The 18,486-nt window shown below is 47.4% G+C and overlaps 1 protein-coding gene across 3 annotated transcripts; it reads right to left on the reverse strand.

Annotated features, from left to right (window-relative positions):
* Window positions 1-127: 127 nt before the first annotated feature.
* Window positions 128-18,003, reverse strand: LOC308146261 (uncharacterized protein). Of its 3 annotated transcripts, none has more exons than XM_080517996.1 (24): window positions 17,937-18,003; window positions 16,143-16,345; window positions 15,336-15,440; window positions 14,963-15,058; window positions 13,773-13,883; window positions 12,417-12,540; window positions 10,923-11,361; window positions 10,422-10,489; window positions 10,086-10,332; window positions 9,787-9,968; window positions 9,484-9,706; window positions 9,246-9,391; window positions 8,405-8,496; window positions 8,135-8,292; window positions 7,874-8,019; window positions 7,129-7,375; window positions 5,410-5,525; window positions 5,095-5,326; window positions 4,865-5,007; window positions 4,520-4,769; window positions 3,750-3,886; window positions 2,540-2,786; window positions 2,331-2,437; window positions 128-708 (listed from the first exon to the last, which is right to left on the reverse strand). In XM_080517996.1, exons 1-24 carry the CDS (start codon window positions 17,974-17,976, stop codon window positions 701-703), a joined length of 3,867 nt encoding a protein of 1,288 aa, XP_080374122.1. In that variant the 5' UTR covers window positions 17,977-18,003; the 3' UTR covers window positions 128-700. The 3 variants fall into 3 exon arrangements, with proteins under 3 accessions (XP_080374122.1, XP_080374121.1, XP_080374123.1); XM_080517995.1 differs by having other exon boundaries at window positions 5,095-5,329; XM_080517997.1 differs by lacking the exons at window positions 128-708; window positions 2,331-2,437; window positions 2,540-2,786; window positions 3,750-3,886 and having other exon boundaries at window positions 4,528-4,769; window positions 4,865-4,907; window positions 5,095-5,329.
* Between the last annotated feature and the right edge of the window lie 483 nt (window positions 18,004-18,486).

Raw genomic sequence — 18,486 nt, forward strand, 5'->3', positions numbered from 1 at the left:
GCCGCTTGGATTTCTGATGCCAAAAACACTTTTTGAACGCAATTAAATGCACATGAATCACAATCATGCGTTTCAGGTTTGTTTTAATGGGTATGAAAAAACAAAACAAAAACTAAAACAACCTCTGAACATTTGTGGGTCGACCTGTGCGCTCATATACGGTCTGATGTGAAACACAGAACAAATAAGCAAGGTCTTTGAGATAAAAAAAAAAAAAGTGAATAAATTAAGGTGTTACAACATTAACTCTTCATGATGACATACCTCAAGTTTTTACACACACGAAAAGGAAAAGTGACCAATGGAATAAGACATTTATATAAAGGCCTTGCTTCTTTTGCCATGTTGCTTCTCACTTCACTTTACTCACTTCAAATACAAAAATGCTAGAAAACCCCCGTTTATGAGAGAAGCACAACGTTCACCAGGCCAGAGATTCTTCTTTTTCTTTTGTCCCTTAAACCCTGAGCTCTTCGTGTTGCGGCTCTATTGGTGGGAATCACTTCGTCACAGCAGCTCAGTGGACCAGGAGTCATTTTAAATATACATAGCAGGAACTGTGAGTCTGCACAGACCCTCTTCAGTCTCTTGTAAACACCACGGCAGTTAATGTACACAGTTTCTGCCTGGAAGTCCTTGTTATTTCTGCGCTGGAGGTTCTGTCCTTGCGTCGCTCACGTTTTATCTGGACGGGACCATTTCAGGACTCTGAACAAGGCAAAAACAAAAAAACAAAACATTATAATATTATAAAGCCAATAACTAATTTCAAAAGGAAAAAAAACAGTCAAATATACATTAAAAATAAAGAAAACGCGACTCTCTGGTACAGGGAGATCTTTAATATCCTCCCTCATGAAAGGCTACAAGCTGCTGTGTTCTTTTTAACAGTTTGGGCATCTTTCCTAAAGTGTATACCTGCAGATCTGAGAAAGTTGCTATTGGCAGATAGTTTTCCAAATGGAATTCAATCTCCCCCCGTAGCGTTCAAATTGGGACACAGAGTTGAAGGGCCCTTTGACATGAGCATGAGATTTTCATCGGCTCATTCCTCTGTAAATGTTGACGCCCTCGTTCAACTTCTGTAGCAAAAGAAAGTCCTTAAAAGGGCTTTTCTACGGAAACGTATCTCATATTTCAATAGACGTCAGATGTTTCCCAGCAATGAAGGCTTATATGGAGAGCCGGTGTCTGCTCTGAATGTGCGCCGGCCGTTTGTCTTCATCGCAAACTGTAACGTCTGAAGTACAGGATGTATTTCCTGCGTGTTATATTTATGTTATGGTCCATCTCTTCTATTCAGCCTGGGTCCGACGCTGCAGAGCGAACCGAGCGTTCTGCACATCGGCAATCTAAACTCGTGTACGATGTACAGCTGGATTTTGTATTTGTCAAGGAAAGAAAGCAGCGCATACGATTTTAGGAAATGCTCTTGTATTATGAGGTCCTGTAGTTTGGATTTTCATGACTTACAAGCTAAAATTAATTAAAAAAGAAACAAAAAAAAGGGCTACAAATATTTACGTTTAGGTGTAATAAAGATAAAATATGTGGAAATTCTATTGTTTGAATACAATTGACTCAGAATATATAGTATTTCTATAGCTGTACAGTAGTAAAGTATGTAATGATACCAAATTTAGCATGACCTTCAAAATTAAGTAATAAATAAACAATATTCAAAATGTAAACAATAAAAACTAGACATTTTACAGTAAAAGTAAAAAGTTATTAAAAAAAACCCAACAACTTTGTTTTGTCAATTATTTCTACAGCCATCCCATTTAAAGTTGTAATAATTATGTTCTCCAGCTAATAAAATAGGAAATATTCTAATATATTGACTTTCATTACTTTCTAGCTAAAATCATTGAAAACTATATTGAAGTTGTGGTTAGAATCAAGTAAAACAGTGGAAAAAAAAGTGTATTTCTATATTATGTTTGTAGTGATGCCAAATGTGTCCTCTCAAATGGAAACTGAAATTAGAATTGACAAATACTTACTTTAATAACGTAGAAAGTGACAGTGATGTTGTAAAATTAAAATATCTTTGAAAAGTTGTTTCAGTAGTTTGGGGAGCGTTTCCCTAATTTTATTTGTGATATTTAGATTACTCAGGTGGAAAAAAATAGGAAAAAAAAAATCTGATTTTATGAAACATTATACTACTCCCAGATACTATGTTTCATGTATGTGAAGTAGTTTGGGTGGAATTAAGAGGAAATCCTTGACTTTCCAGAGTATTTCAAGTGCTTCATGATTATATAAAGCGTCGCGTCACTTCCTGCCTGTGAAACCATGTGAAACCACCGACACGGCGGACGTACCGATGTCATCGGCCGTGTCGTCGGCCAGCGGGTCGGAGCTCATTCCGTATTTGGAGCCGAAAATCTTCACCAGCTGGTCAAAAAACTTGCACTCCTGTTTGTCCCCTCTGCAAAACAACACACGAGGCCTTCGATGAAGCGGGGTTTCTGAAAGGCCCCCTCCTCCCTCCTCCCTCCCCCCTCCCTCCTCCCCCGGGCGCCAGGCTTACTTTCTGCCGTCCAGGAAGTGTCTGAAGTTGGCCCGCAGCCTCTTCACCCGGCTCTGGCACTGCTCGGGGGTGCGCATGTAGCCCTGGCTGCTCATCACCTGAGAGATTTGGAGGAAGATGTGTTTGTTCTTGGTGCAGCCCTTCAGGATCTCCTGGATCTCCTCGCTCCCCCAGATGTTCAGGAGGGTCTGGGTCTCCCCGTCGCTCCAGGGCAGCTTGGTGCTGTCCACCAGTGGCCACTGGCTCCCTGGGGCCCCGGGGCAGCAGAGGAGACGGGGTCAGTTACACAGTTCTGAAGCTGATCAGGCTCTTTCCCTTTATTATCCAAGTATAAATATGAAAACTGACAGAGGCTGATCTAAAAACACCAGATCGGCAAAAATGACATAGAAAACCGCCCTTGGTCAGAATTTGACCCCCGACATTAATGCGTCTGTGGAGGTCACATAACGCAACACCTTTCACAATAAAACAACGAGTCCAATTTATGTGATACTTTAGACACGTAAACTCAAACATTTTTCCAGATGATGACAAATTGTTTTAATCCTGAATAAAAATACGATCTCCAGATACAGGTGACTGAGGGTTTTTTATTGTGTGTGTTTTTTTTTTTTGCAAATATAATATCTGATTTCCTTTAATATGTATATTTCAGAATAGACTGGCAAATTCTTGCAGTTACAAAAGGATCAAAAGAAGGAAAGACTTTGCCATTTGTCCAGATCTGCAGTTTAACATGTGATGTTTGACCTGTTGGGCCTCCAGAGGTCAGATCAGGTGGATGTGGCCCCTCAACTGAAATCAGTTTGACCCCCCTGCTATACAGGGATCCCATCAATATCATGAACTTCTTATATGATTGAATAATCTGAGGTGTTGCTGTGGAGAAGAAGCCAAATCAGGCGGAGATGGTCACTAGGAATGTGGCACACGCAGCATAACCCCTTTTACCTCAGGTTGGCCACATCAACACAATTAGGACAGAATGACCTCAACAACTAACATTTTAACTTTGATAGCTTCCTTTTGCTTGAGTATCAGGATTTAGTATTATTGAGAACATTTTCACTGAACTTACTGGTGCAAAATACTGGGAAATTTCTCAAAAACTAATTCTCCATTTCCAGGATTCTGCGTCAGCAGGTGTGTTAAGAAAAAAAAAAAAAAGAAATATATATATATAGAAAAACTTTAAATGGCTTTTTACCTTGCGTTTGGTTGAATTCCTTTTCCATCTCGAAGGCATCCATCTCCTCGGACAGCGACACGTCAGCGATCGTACTGTCCACCTTCAGGTCCTTGTTGAAGATTTTCTCCATGTCGTTGAAGAATTTGAACTCTTCCCTGAAATCAAAAAGGAACAAAAAGAGATCAAGAAAGTGAGACTGCAAACAAAACAAAAAAAAACCCCTTAGATTACAGAGAAAAAAAAAAATCACCAGAATTCAAGCATCAAAAGTTCAGATTTCAAAGGAAATATTTAAAAAGAAAAACTGCTCCGATTTTAAATAAAAACATAACGAATAAAAAAAAAAAGTCTATCAAAAAACTCGCAAATCAAGCATAAAAAGCTCCAATTTGAAATAAAATACTTCCATTAAAAAAAAAAAAGTTTTATAAACAAATCGCTCAGATTTGAAAGAAGATCAGCGAAAAGTTTAAAGAAAATGTTTTGATTTCCAGCTCAGATTTCACATGAAACTTATATGTTCTATAAAAATCAACCTGAGACGAGCGTCTCGTTGAAAACGAACAAAATTACTCAAAAAAGTCGTCTCTAAGAAGAAAACCACTGGTGGAAAAGATTCCCAAGCTGGAAACGGTCACCTTCTTGGGATGAAGGAAAGTTGTTCACATTGGAAGGTGGACAAGATGAACAGAATGGAGAGGACATTTGTTGGAATGGGGGAGTGAGGGGTGGCCGTCCTCTTCACCTCCAACACCGTTTCCAAAAGAAACCCCGGTGTCGGTACTGACTTTTCATGGAAGTATCCGTGTTTGAGGCGCTTGATGCGGGTGCTGCACTGCTCCGAGGTCCGGATGAAGCCGTGGTCGCTCATCTTCTCCGAGATGTACTCGAACATGTGGCGGTTCTTCAGGCTGCCCTTCAGCGTCAGCTGCACGTAGTCGCCGCCCCAGATGCGCAGCAGCGTGCGCGTCTCCTGCTCCGACCACGGCGTCTTCCGGCTGACGTCGGCCAGGAGGTGGCTGGTGGACGGCTGCTCGTCTGAAAGGCAACAGCAAAGCGCCGCCGTTCAAGCGGCCCGATCTCGCCTGGCGGCGGCGACGGGGAGGGGGGGGGGGATTCCGGTTCAAACCTACACAGGACGGGGTCCTCGTCGAGGAGCGGCTGCAGGGCGGCGTCCTCGGCGGCGGCGTCCAACACGTCGGTGAAGAGCGTGTCATCGCCCAACACCGGGGCGAGAAGCGTGAAGTACCGGTACGCCGAGGATCGCCCTCCGTTCCTGGAGACACAAACAAGACGTCAAATTAAGGCCGAAGTGGAAGGGACGACATGGCCGGCGCTCGTGACGTCGCGTCGTGGTCGTGACCTCTGGCTGTTGCAGTAGCGGCGGTACGTCTTCTTCAGCCGCTTGATCCGCGTGTGGCACTGCTCCGACGTCCTCAGGTAGCCCATGGAGCTCATCTTCTCCGCGATCTCGGCGAAGATGTGGCCGTTGCGGACGCAGGTCTTGAGGCTGTGCTGCACGTCGTCGGCGGCCCACACCTCGATGAGGGCGGCCGTCTCGTGCTCCGTCCACGGGTTGTTCAGGCCGTCGGCAGCTGCTGCGGCGGCGCCAAGCAGCCGGGCGGTTAAAACCAAACCGACCGCGCAAGATCCCATCCGGTCAAACAGCGACTCTCACCTTGCTCCTGCTCTGCCTGCTCGTCTCGTTCGTCGTACTCGTCCAGAGAAGACGCCTCCTGACCCAGGATTTGTTCCAGCGGGTTGTAAAACTTGTAATCCGCTTTCTTCCCAGTCCTGGGAAGAGCGGAGGAGACGTGGCATTTTATTATCATACAACATCTTTTTTTCCAGGAAAAGTCTTGTCATTTCAGTTCACAAACACAAACCTCTATAATTAAAAACGACTCCATATTTCGAGAAACATAAACAAACTAAAGCTGGTCATTCCTGAAGAGAAAGAAGAATCTGAACGTGAGTGAAAAAGTCTGTCGTGTCCGTGGTTCCTTCAGTTTGCACGTTTTCTTTATTGCTGATGTTGTGAACCTTTTCACTGCTGCCATCTGCTGTTCACTTCTGGATCTCAGTGTTCTGGTCCCACACACCCTAGACCAGGGGTCGGCGGCTCTTTGGTCCCTCCACGGCGGCTCCTTGAGCCTCCGTCCCACTGCAGTTCATCCTGGAGGGACGTAAGGAGGCAAGGCCACCCAGAGAGGGACGTAAGGAGGCAAAGCCACCCAGAGAGGGACGTAAGGAGGCAAAGCCACCCAGAGAGGGACGTAAGGAGGCAAAGCCACCCAGAGAGGGACGTAAGGAGGCAAAGCCACCCAGAGAGGGACGTAAGGAGGCAAAGCCACCCAGAGAGGGACGTAAGGAGGCAAAGCCACCCAGAGAGGGACGTAAGGAGGCAAAGCCACCCAGAGCGCAGTCCCGCTACAAAGAGTGGTAAAATGTAGGCGGGTTGTCAACGACGCAGTGATGTAACGTCATTACGCAACATGAATGGCATGAAGAACGCAGAATTGCAGCTGCAGGTCATGACAGCGGCTCAACTGGTGTCTGAAGCTGGGAGCTTCCTGTACCTTTCACAGTAAAAGCCGACAGTTCCAGGAGGTTCATTCCAGACTTGTTGAGAGTGGATTCCACAACAACTACAGGACATTAAAGACACACCACTCACACTCATGGTTCTAACAATCCACATCTCCCACATTTATCTTGCATTTTAATAATGTGGAGCAATAAAGGAGCTGAGAGCTGCAATGCATTATGGGAGTTTCTGTTTGTCGTGTTTTAAATGTAATTATTGGGGGTTATATTAGGTTTGTAGTGTCGGTAATAATTGTGTTTTTGTTGCTTAGTTCATGTAGTTTAGTTTATTACTTGTAAGTTGTCAACCAGCAGTGAAGAAGGTTTTGTGTGTCGTGTCCTCCTGGCATGGTCTGCATAGGGGAGTGTCAAAATAAAATGTGTGTGGCTCTCTGGGTGTTGTGTTCAGTGGGAAACGGGACCAAATGGCTCTTTGAGCATTAAAGGTTGTCAACCGCTGGTCTAGACTGATGATAACAACAGGTTTTTTTTTTTTTTTTTTTTTACTGAATTAGAACTGTGTGATTAACCAGTGTGATTAACACTAACTTTATGTGTTTACGTTGAAAACGTAAGCAGCAGGAGCCTCAGAAGGAAGTCAACCAAAGGTTAAAAACAATAAACAAATAAAGAGTTGAATAGTGTAGAGTTCATCGATGGATACAATTAGAACTGGACGAGTGTTTTGTGGTGAAAACCTCTGACCTCTGGTGACAATAAGTGTCAGTTATAAAGCTTTTGCAGTGTCGCTGGAAGAAAAGACGACGACGAAATGATGTCAAATTCAGCGGAGAATTCGTGCAGCACTCGCCTCTTCCTGTCGTAGGATTGTCTGAAGTTGATCCTCAGCGCCTTCACCTTCCAGCGGCACTGCTCCGTGGATTTGGAGAAGCCGTGGTCGCGCAGCCGCTCCGAGATCTCGGCGTAAACGCGGCCGTTGTGGACGAAGCCCCTCAGCGCCTTCTGCACGTCTTCGTCGCCCCAGATGTCGATGAGCGCCAGCGTCTCCTCGTCCGTCCACGGGCTGGACGCTGGCTTCTCTGCAGACGTTTCTCCGTCTGAAAAGGAAAAACACTTGTGTGGCTTATTTTGACAAAAGTTAGGGAGCAAAGTTTGCGGTTTTTAACGTCTTCGATGCTGAAAAGGTCATCGTGCTTGAGCCCAATGTGGCCCCAGATCGAGGAACATTCCACATTTTCTCACGCTTCCTGCAATTTTCAGACGCCGACGCCAGTAAACACACATCTGCTGGTGAACCTCGACCACGTTTGGACTTCTGGGGCTTCATATGTGGTAGTTTGTTGTTTTTTAAATCTTATAGCTATAATCCAGGAGTGTCAAACACATTTTATTTCAGCTCAATTTCACCTTTAGTGGGCCAGACCAGTAAAATAGTGCCATTAAATATAAACTTTGAAGCTTTACTTTGCTGTGACACAGAATATACATGATAAATTGTCTATATTTTCACAATTACTATGGAAAATTAGCATAATCTCAACATAAAGTCAATTTCAATTGCTTCGAAAGGAAAGTATATTAATACTGTGATTTACCTTTTTCAGTCCCTGAATCGCCGTTGGAGTCTTCCGATATTTCGATGGAGTCGGTGACGGCGGCGGACGACGTGGACGGCTGCTTGTCCAGAATCTGCTCCAGCAGGTCGTAGAACTTGAAGTCCACCCTGTCGTTCCCAGACGAGCTGCGGGGGGGGGGGGGGGGGGGGAGGAAAGGAAACAAACACAAACTGTGGCCCTCCGCAGTGTACGAGGCGTTAAAAAAAAAAGAAAAACGGGGAGACGCGCACTCGTTCTCACCTCATGTTCTCCTGACACTGGCGATAGCTGGCTTTCAGTCGCTTGATCCGGGTGTGGCACTGCTCGGCGCTGCGGGAGTACCCGTGAGCGCTCAGCTTCTTGGAGATCTCGGTGAAAAGGTGGCCGTTGTGCGGGTACCGTCGCAGGTTCTGCTGGACCTAAACGTCACACCATGACCACAGCTCTACGTCACGTCGTTGCAGAGCGGCCGACGCGGCGGACCCAAGAGGGTGCGGCGGGAATAAAAGTGTTCACGGTGCGGAGCCTTGCCTGAGAGTCTCCCCACAGCTCCAGGAGAATGATGGTCTCTTTGTCCGACCAGGGGACCTTCTTCCTGTCCTCCTGGGATCCCGCCGCAGGCTCTGAAAAGACGTCCACTCATCAGAACAACTTCGCTGGCTCTCAGTGCGTCCGCAGCCTTCGACGCTGCTGCGAGACGAACTGAGGAGTGTTCTGTGAGTCACGACGGCGGAGCTGCGAGGAGTCCAGACGGTCTGCAAACCGCTGAGCCGCTCGCGTGGGAAGATTTGGAGTCATGAAGCACAATTGATGCTACAAACAGGGTTTCGGTTCTTTCGAGACTGATTTCTGGAACGAAGACTCCAACAGTTGGAGTGTCTAATCGGCTGTGCAGCTTTTGCCACTTGGCTCCTGTTTACACTGTAGAGATGCAACAGGGAAAGCGCAACTTTTTGAAACACCAATTCCATCTCAATGGAAACGGGGAAAATACAACTGGTTGAAAATGCTCAAATTCCGTCTACATGAAAATGGGAGAAAACAACTTCTTGAAAACAATCCAATGGAAATGTAAACCTGCGAAAACGCAACTTTGAGAGGGAAAAAAAGGCTCTTTCTCTGTGTAAACAGCGAAAGAGCAGCTTTATGAAAACCCCCCGACTCCCGTCTTGATGGAAACAGTGAAAAGGTATCGGAGGATCACAAATCATACCTTTCGTAATCAAATGTGCATTGCAAGCAGTTAAAAAAATGCCGGTAAATCAACATTTAAAATATGGCTGAACAAGCTGTATCGTCGGTTGGTGTGTGATCATTCAGTGCGCCCATTAAAAAAACCACCTCAGTTAACCATGTTAATGTCGCTCCTTACCGCCGTCCTGTTGACTGTACATGGCAAAGCTGTCTTCCAGCTCGTCTGGCGTCTCGTCCAGCTGCGGCACCACGGGAAAGTCCTTCACTAAAATTCTGCCCAGCTCGTTGTAAAACTTGCACTCGACGCGTTCTCCTCCAGTCAGGCTGCAACGACGCAAGACGAGAACAAATGTGGATGATAATTAAAAGCTGTGTGTGTGTACAGGTGTGTGTTAAAGGGGGGGGGGGGGTCGTACTTGTTTTGGTAGCACTGCCTGAAGTTGGACTTGAGCTTCTTCAGCCTGGTCTGGCACTGCTCCGGCGTGCGGGGGAAACCCTGGCTGGTCAGCTGAGAGGAGATGACGGAGAAAATGGGTCCGTTGCGGTGCACTCCTCTCAGCTCCTGCTGCATCTTGTCCCCGCCCCAGATCTTGATGAGCGACAGCGTCTCCGCGTCTTTCCAGGGAACACTCCGGGTTCCTATCGAGGAGAACATGGCAGTGCGGCCAGCTGGAGAAATGCGGAATCGATCGTTCGTCCTGCGCTTCAGAAAGTCCTACCGATCTCCAGTTGGCTCGGGGGGGCTCCGAGGAACTGAAAGTCCTCCTCGTCTTCTCGGGTCTTGTCTTCGTCGAGGAAATCGTCGACGTCGTAGGTGAACTCGGGAACAGACGAGGGCGCCGAGGAGCCGAGGACCCGCTCCAGCTGGGCGTAAAACTTCCGCTCCACCCGGGAGTTCCCCCTGGTCACAAAGCCGCCGGAACAAGAAAGGCACTTTGGTTTGAGACTTTTTTTTTTTCTCCTCCTTTCTCCTTTTGTGCCAGAATGTCAACGAAATGCTGAGTCGGTGAATTCTCACCTGCAGTTCTGACGGTAGCCCTTCTTCAGCCGCTTGATCCTCGTCTGGCACTGCTCCACGGTTCTCATGTAGCCCCTCTCCGCCATCTTCTGTGCGATCTGAGTGAAGATGTGACGGTTCTTCAAGCAGCCCTTCAGCGCCCGCTGCACCGAGTCCTTCCCCCAGATGTCCAGCAGGTGGAGCGTCTCCTCGTCCGACCAGGGAACCTTGGTGTCGCTCGCCACGGGGAAGGAGCTTTCCTGAGTGTCTGCAGACGGACGGGGGGGGGGGGTCAGGGGGAGGCTTCGCTACGGAACAGGAGAGGCCGACTGAGGCGTGTGTGTGAACTTTACAAACCTGTATAATCTCCCCAGATGGAGATGAGAGGAGATTCACCTGAATTTTCCCCGTCCACCGAGGAATCCCTGTGAAGGACGGATAGAGTGATCAGTGTGTGGAGACCCTCACCGTGTAGAGTAGGCACTTTTTTTTAAAAGGATAAATATTCTGCATATGTCCATATATACTGCATCTGCATCTATTGAAAACCACGGCTTACTCGAGAATCTCTTCATTAAATTCGAGGAAAAAGGCCTGATTAAAACGTGAACATCCCTACCGAGGTGTAAAAATCTTTTCTTTCATGTGGCGCAGAGTAGCCACGATGAAAATGTCTATATAATCACAAAACCAAACAATTACAATGGAAAATAAACACAATCTCATGCTAAAAGACAAGTGAAGGTTGCAAGACGTTGGCGTCTGACGCTTTCCTGTCTGATTTGCAGAAACACAGATTCTGGATCAGATTCGTGGGAGGGGGCTCGGCGTGTCGGAAACCACTGTCGACGTCCTTACATGAACGCCGCAGCCTTGGCGGGAGCGTCCACGCCTCCGCTCAGCTTCCTCTTCCTCGCCTCCCGCCCCGCCCTCGAGCTCTGCTCGCTCTCGCCGGCCTCCGACTTGGTGTCCGCCGTCTCGTTGGGTGCGGTGAGGTCTATGGTTTCGTTTTGTGCTTTGTTCTTCTCCTGAGAGTTCTTCCCTCCTCGAGCTCGCAGCTGCCAGCTGCCCGAGCCACTCGTCTCCCGCAGCCTTTGTCTGGCCGACTCGGCGCTCCGCCTGCTCGGCCTCTCCGCACCGCCTGCGCCGGCGTTAGACCGGAGTGGTCTTTTGTTCTCCGGGGGGGCGGGGTCTTCAAGAGCCGGCGTGCAGGAGACCGTGTCCGGAGCGGGTTTCGCTCCAGGAGGCAGCGACAGGGAGGACAGGATGCAGTCGTCCATCGGGAGCAGCCCAGGATCTACGAGCAAACACGTCCAACAGGTTGTTCTCAGTTCACATCGCACCGAACGAGTCAAATAACAAAGATTTGGTTCCGATAAACTTCTTCTCAACATGAATCCATTTCTTTTCTTTTTTTTCATTTTGCCCCTACAAGCAGTGAAGCTCGTGAGTCGGTCCATCATGTTCATGGCTTTAGGCAGAAATGTGTGTTTTGGGTGTCCGTCCCAATACGTTTTGTTAAAAAGTAGTTTTTTAATTTTAAGGTAATCGCTTCTTTTCTGGTGATGGCGACGATTGTCAATACAGAATCAGCAAAAAGTATCTTATTCTTCAATGAAAAGCATGGATGATGTGCAGTTATCCAAACATGCATCAACATTTTGGAAATGAAAAATAAGAATGATCATAGGTCTATAGAATTGTTAAGCTTTGCCCCGGAATTTGAATGCACCAGGATGACTCACTGAATTGCGAACCAACCAGAGGCCGCCTTTATCCCACATGGTATCAAATTGACCAATCACGTTGCTCGTTACTGGGCCAAATACAAACCGGAAGTCAGTTGTGAGTTGTGTACCCGAGCCGATAATTTGCATTATTTTTGCGAAAAAAGATGAATGTGGGCAAAATTAGACGGTGACAAGTAGTGATGTACATTATACAATCATTTTAGAGGCTTTGTCCAACATGTCCGCTATTTTTTTTGTCCGTCTTTTCCTAAAATCGACCGTCCAAATGACGGCTGGGCGGCTCGCTGCCTAAAACCATGATCATCTTCCTACGTACTCGTCTGAAATCAGCCGCACATGATGCTAAAACGCGCGTTTGCAAACTAAACTCCCAATGAAATGAAGTCAAACAATACAAAAATACTCTGAAAAGTCAACAACAAATTAGATATTCAATCTGAACGATAACTCAAGAGTGAGAAAACTTTGTTTAGGTAACCAAAATGCATCAATTGATAGTATCAACAACACAGTAGTCTCTACAGCGGGAAAAGAGTGAAAGATCTCACATTATTCACGGTCCTTTACAGATTGTGGATGAATGTTAATCAACAGGTCATACCTTTCTCTTCGAAGTGTCCCAGGTTCCTGTGGTGCTCCAGAACGGCCTTCATGTCATCTGGTGGGAAGAAGGTCTGCAAGCACTCCTCCAGGACGGACGGGGCGTCTCCGAGCAGAGCTGCCAACTGACGAGAGAAATTGACCATCTCCATCACAATTTCATCTCCAATAAAAGAGTGCCATGATAACCTTTAAATGTTCATTTTTCTTTGTTGTGAGTGCATGTGATGAAAATGTCTATATTTTGGCAAAACTCCCAGAAAGTATTGCCAAAAACGACTCCAATTTCATCGTAATGCCAATTTTTATGAAAACTTATCGTGCAAAATACCGTGAAATGTCCCAAAATCTGAAAAATAAAAGACACAGCTGCACTGACGTAAAACTGCAAGCAACAGCTATAAAGGAGAATCTCTTAAAAAATAGTTGAAAAAGGTCTAAAAGTGGTTAGAATGGCTACAAATGACAAAAAATATGGTTTAAACTGTTAAAATAATTAACACAGCTAAAATTGATAATAGGAAAGAACTGAAAAAAGCGACACAAATCTGGTATAAAAGCTAAAAATGGCAGAAATACAAACTAAAAACAGCTGAAAATCGAATTACTGCTCCTAAATTGTACTTGTGAAATTCACGAATGGCACCAATAGATTTTGTTTCTTAAGGAAAACGACATGTTGAGTTTATTGGTGAAAAGGTCCCAAAACAGTCCCAAGAATCAGCTCATTACTTTAAACTCGGTTCTCTGAACGGAGGAGAAATCTGAACTAAAGCATGAAACCATTGCACCATATCCACTTGTTACAGCAACACTGGATTAAACCAATTAAATGTAAATAATATTAGGACAGAATATCAGCAGCGAATGAATGCTGTTGAATAATATTGAAATAATCGTCGAGAAATAATAGATTTGCGCATCTTTTGAAGCTTAATTTCCCTGCAAAGCGTATAAATTGTGATTTGTTTGAGAACAGATCACAATGAAAATGCTTAACACTAGAACAATATTAAAGCCTGATATTTAAAGTGCGGGATCCAGGTCTGTTGGTCCCTAAAGGCTCGGAGCTAAAAAAGGGTAAAGAGGATGAGGAGGAGGAGGAAGATGTGCAGGGGCACCGAGGCTGAGCTGCATGGAGTTAACCCTTCTCACTGTCGGCGGCCCACAGCTGAGCCCCCCCCCCCCCCCCCCCCCCCCCCCCCCCCCCACGCTTATTTTGTCTCCGTTCAGCCAGAATGTGCTCCTTATCCATGTTGGGTCTACGACTGCTCAGGAAGTCACGTACGTCTCGCCTCGTCGACTCTGATGAACCAGGTCATCCAACTTCAATGCATCTCTGATTAAAACTGCTCACCTGTGTGAAGTCTGGCGCGGGCATGAGCTCCTCCAGTCGGGATATGAACTCCCAAACCAGCATCTCCAGAGACGCGTCGTACTTTGGGCCGAAATAAACTGGGTAGATTTCCTACAGGAGAGAAAAGGAAAGACACACGCAGGTTAATACAAAGTCAGAAGTACGTCTGAATGGAATGTAATACGACAGGGTGACGGTGCTTCTTGAAATGTTCCTTTCTTGTTTTATTATTTGTCCTACTTGTAGCTTTCAGGTTATGAAAATCAAAAACACAGCATGTCAAAATATCCTGGTTTTTTTAACTGAAAGCCATAATTATCCTCTTTAAAATGTAAAAAAAACGAAACAAACAAACATGAGTTTACATGTCACGAGAGGAGATATAATTCACAAAAAAATTGGATTTTTCAATGCTTTTGAACTTTTTGAGATGGATATGTATATTTCTGATGGGGGGGAGTCCATTATTCAGCCCTCGCATGTGTCTTTAATTAATCGACTCTCTTCCACGCCTAACACTTTGCACACAAAGTTCTCCTGGCATTGAACTGAAAATGAGCATAAATCATAATTCTGACTAGTTTGTGTGCTTGGTGCCGTTCTTCCTGCCGCCGTCACTCAAACAATCCAGATGGACGGTGTAATCAGTTTCTTTTCCATCGCCTCACGTCATCCATAGGTGTTGTTTGGACGTTTACATGACGTCCAGGAAAGACTTTCAGTCCGGCCTCCCTTCAGACGTCCTCTGGACCAGTGTCTCTCAGCGGGAAAACAAAGTGGACACATTCATCTTGTCCCTCTCCTCACACACCACAGGACGGGGAAGTCCACATTAGAGGCTCACACAAGATGTTTTATTCAAGACAAGCATTTGCTCAAGTTGGAGCAGAAACACTTTACCCTCCTCCTCCTCCTCTCTCTCTATCCTCCTCCTCCTCCTCCCTCCTCTCCTCTCTCCTCTCTCCTCCCTCCGTCTTGTCCCAGTGACCCTGCACAGACTGCAGCCCCACATTTCAGCTGGGGGCTGAGGGGAGCCGGCCCCCCCAGGTCTCCTCCACCTCCAGGCCGGACGTGCTGTGAATGCCGAGGAGCCACAGCTCGCCTGGCCGGCTTCCCGTCAGCCAGGATCAGTCTGGACACTGTCCCCACGAGAGAGGGGGGGGGGGGGGGGGGGGGGGGGGGGGTCTCACCTGGAAGAAGTAGGTCCTTTCAGACGGATCCTCCAGTAACGAGTGCACCAGCTCCACAAAGTTCACCTCCGATTCCTCCACCAGGTCGATGGTCGCCTGGCGCACAGAGGAAAACACAAGCTTTGCTCAAGTTAACAAATTAAAAGCTTTTTCCGAGAACCTTTTACCATTTATAATCTTATCATCTCATTATTTACACATAGAAATGATTTGTGCTGCTTTGCCACCATTTTCCGGCAATCTCCAAAATCCCATCTTAGGACTTTCCCCACAAGTTTGGAAAACGCCCTGTTCTCTTTCCTCACACATCTTGAAGACATCTGCTTAGTCCGGGCAGTTTAAACCAGCTTTCCCGGGAGCAGGTTGGACTCACGTGATGATCCTTGGCGGAGCTGACCGGAGCTTTGATCCGGTCCAGATGTGGCTGGATGGTCTGCACGTCCGCCGGCTGCTCCCCGCGACACATCTCCAACACCAGCTGCTCTCACCCACAGCACAACAACACAACACACCGCACACGTTTAGCTGGTCTAACGCACAGTAGGCTTCCTTCAGCCAGCTTCTCTCCACCCCGAGATCCCCAGCGAGCAAAACGCTGTCGGATCGCGTGACTTGTTAATATTGAACACAAAAATAAACGAGAGCAGAAAATAAAATCGTTAACTGTAAAGCGTCACAAACTACTTCACCTCTCAACATAGACTTTTTCTTTAGTAAACACATCTGGTAAATCGCTTCCAAACGTTGGAATATTAAAAACTCATAAGACAAAACATACACAGTACGTGTAGTACTTCTTCTTTTATCTTCAATGCTTTTCTATATTAAGAACATACAGTATGTATTTGTTGGATTGTTGGTGTTCGTTTTCAAGTATAAATGAAAGAAGGAAAATGTTATTTGATCACTCCAAAGCCCCGGAACACTGAACTGAAGTATTTCATAAATTCCAGTGATTCACGTTGGCCGACTCGTTGCTGTTGTTAAGTGACTTCAGTGATTCTCAAAGCCTGCTCATGCATCCAGGTGCACTGCCACCATTTGTGTGTAAATGTGGCGCCGTGGCTGAGGAGGACTGTTCGGAGCGTTGCCTTGACGGCGAGGGAGGATCTGCACCCGCCCGGCAGTCTTTAGTAAACAACAGAGCTGCGCGGATCAGTGGGGAGAGAGGACTACTGACCCGGGCCCGGAGTCCCAGGATGAGCTGAGCCCTCTGACTGTAGCTCATCAGCTCGGGGACCAGCTCCGTCACCATGGTAACAAACTCCTCCAGCATCCCGTAGTGATCCACAAGTCCCTGCTGGACCACCTGCCACACTGCGGCTGACAGGAGCTGCAGGGGCGGGGCCAGGAGGCGGACATAGCGGAGAGGAGGATCACTGCCTGGAGGAACAACGGAGGAACAAAGAACACATCAAAGTTAAAAACGGAAACGTTTCAGGTTTCATTACGCTTTTGTCCGCGGGGGGTTCCGTGAAACACGGATCTCCACTTGTTTTGCTTTTGCACGCCTGACATGAACGTCTCGCTGTACTATCAGATGTTAACGGAGCCACACAGCAGATTTACGGCCTGTTTACACAGCGAATGATTTCAAGTGATGGTTTCCGTTTACACTGTTACACTGAGAACACAACCTGGGCAAGTGCTGCTGCCGCGCACGAGCCCCACCAGGAGCAAACAGCTCTTCTGCACATGCTCAGTAGAGGCGCACTAATGTGGGGAAGTGGCTGATCTGCTTCAACATCATGTTCAGACAATGATGTTGATTCCACCAGGCCAGCCTGGACGACTTCAAATCACTGCTGGAGACGGTACGTCAGTGTATGACAGTGGAAACGCATCGTTTTGGTTTCAGGGAAGTTTCACGTTGACACAGCAACCTTTTGAAAACTGTGTCGGTTTCCACGGAAACGGCAGAAACGCCGAAAACTATTTTAGTGATGAAACCACACACACATGCATCAGAGAACAAAACCCTGTAAACACAAACAATGAGAGGACACACATTGTAGTGGACAGGCGACCAGGTTGGATTGTTGTTACAGTGACTGTTTACTGTAAAATTCGTCGAGGAGGATCTGGACTGGGAGTCACGACACCACCAAGGAAACATTGTTGACGCTGTCAACGGACTGAGCACGTGCACATCTACCATTTACTAAGGCCTTCCTGCACATGTGCAGTAGCAGCGCTTCTCCCGTCTCATTCCCAGCGTTTTCAGAAAACTGCTCCTTCCCCCGTCTACACAACGGAGGTGGAATGGTCAAAAAAGCTCCATGTCGGGAGACGTTTCTAAAAATTTGCAGTGACTCCGGCCACCGTTGTCGCGTCCACAGAAGCTCCAAACGCAACGATGGAGTCGTTCCCACTTAAAATCACTGTCTTCGACTGTTTTCTGTGTGTTTAAGCAACAATGCGTCTTCGATCTCAAACTGAAAATGGATAGAAGTCAACTGAAAAGACACCCCAGCGGGTAGTGCTGCCACCTCGCGCTCCACAGCGGTACTGCGTTTTGCTGACACGGTGCACCTTTAAACCCGCTCAGTTGTTTTGGCAGCCGGGATCAGGCCGCTTGTCAATGTTTACCCACGTGAAAAGCACGCGCGCGCGCGCGCTCCAAGCTTCCATCACGACGTCAAGCAGCTGCGGTCCGTCCCACTTGACACGTACCGCTCGTGCGCGACGCGCAAAAGAGGAGATTTGTCGGCGCAAAGTGCTGCGTAAAATAATGATGCAGACTCTCGTCAGACGCGCGCAATCCGTCAAAACTCGCAGGCGCAAGTTCCGCTCGAGACGTGGGTCCGGGCTGCGGGCTGCACGGGGGGGGGGGGGGGGGGGGGGGCTTGTGGGGGGGGAAACGGCTGCAGGGACCAGGCAGGGATCGGGAATAAAGAGCAGCCGGTTTCGCGCATGCACACGTCCGGGTCGCCGTGGTGCCGCACAAAGACCACACGGAGCGGATTTTACGCACCTCGGTTGCTTCCACTTTCAGTTCCGTGGTTTTTTTCCATTTAGCAGCTGGCTAGCTGGGGGAAGAAAAAAGGCCAGATGCCCCCCCTCCCCTCCAGCCTCCGACCCACCCACCCTGTTCGTGTTGGAGCGAAAATATCCACCCCCCACCCCCTAAAGGAAAAAAAAAAGAAAAAACAAAAAACAACCCAGTGCCGAATCAATGAACTGAGGTGATTTTGCGCGAATCAAACAACAACGTGCGCCCGTTCGGCCGCGGCTCCGCTGGACGCTGGACGCTGGACGCTCCCGGCTCTCCGCCTCGCGCCGAGACGAGCAGGCAGAACAAAGGTTTCTGGTCTCATCCGCCTCAGTCCGGATCACGTCAAGCCCTCTTCCCTGGTTGGTTGACGAAGACCGGCTGAACCGCGCAGTGCAGGCCGTCTGCCGCCAGGGGGCGCGCTCCGCGTGTTCCACTCGGTTCGTGTGTGTTTTGTTTTGTTTTTTTCTTCTGTTTCCTGTTGGAAGAAAACCAATGACACCTCTTCCTTTGGTAAACATCAACTTGACAA

Source organism: Blennius ocellaris (genome assembly GCF_963422515.1).
Source record: "Blennius ocellaris genome assembly, chromosome: 22".
NCBI classification, from domain to species: Eukaryota; Metazoa; Chordata; class Actinopteri; order Blenniiformes; family Blenniidae; genus Blennius; species Blennius ocellaris.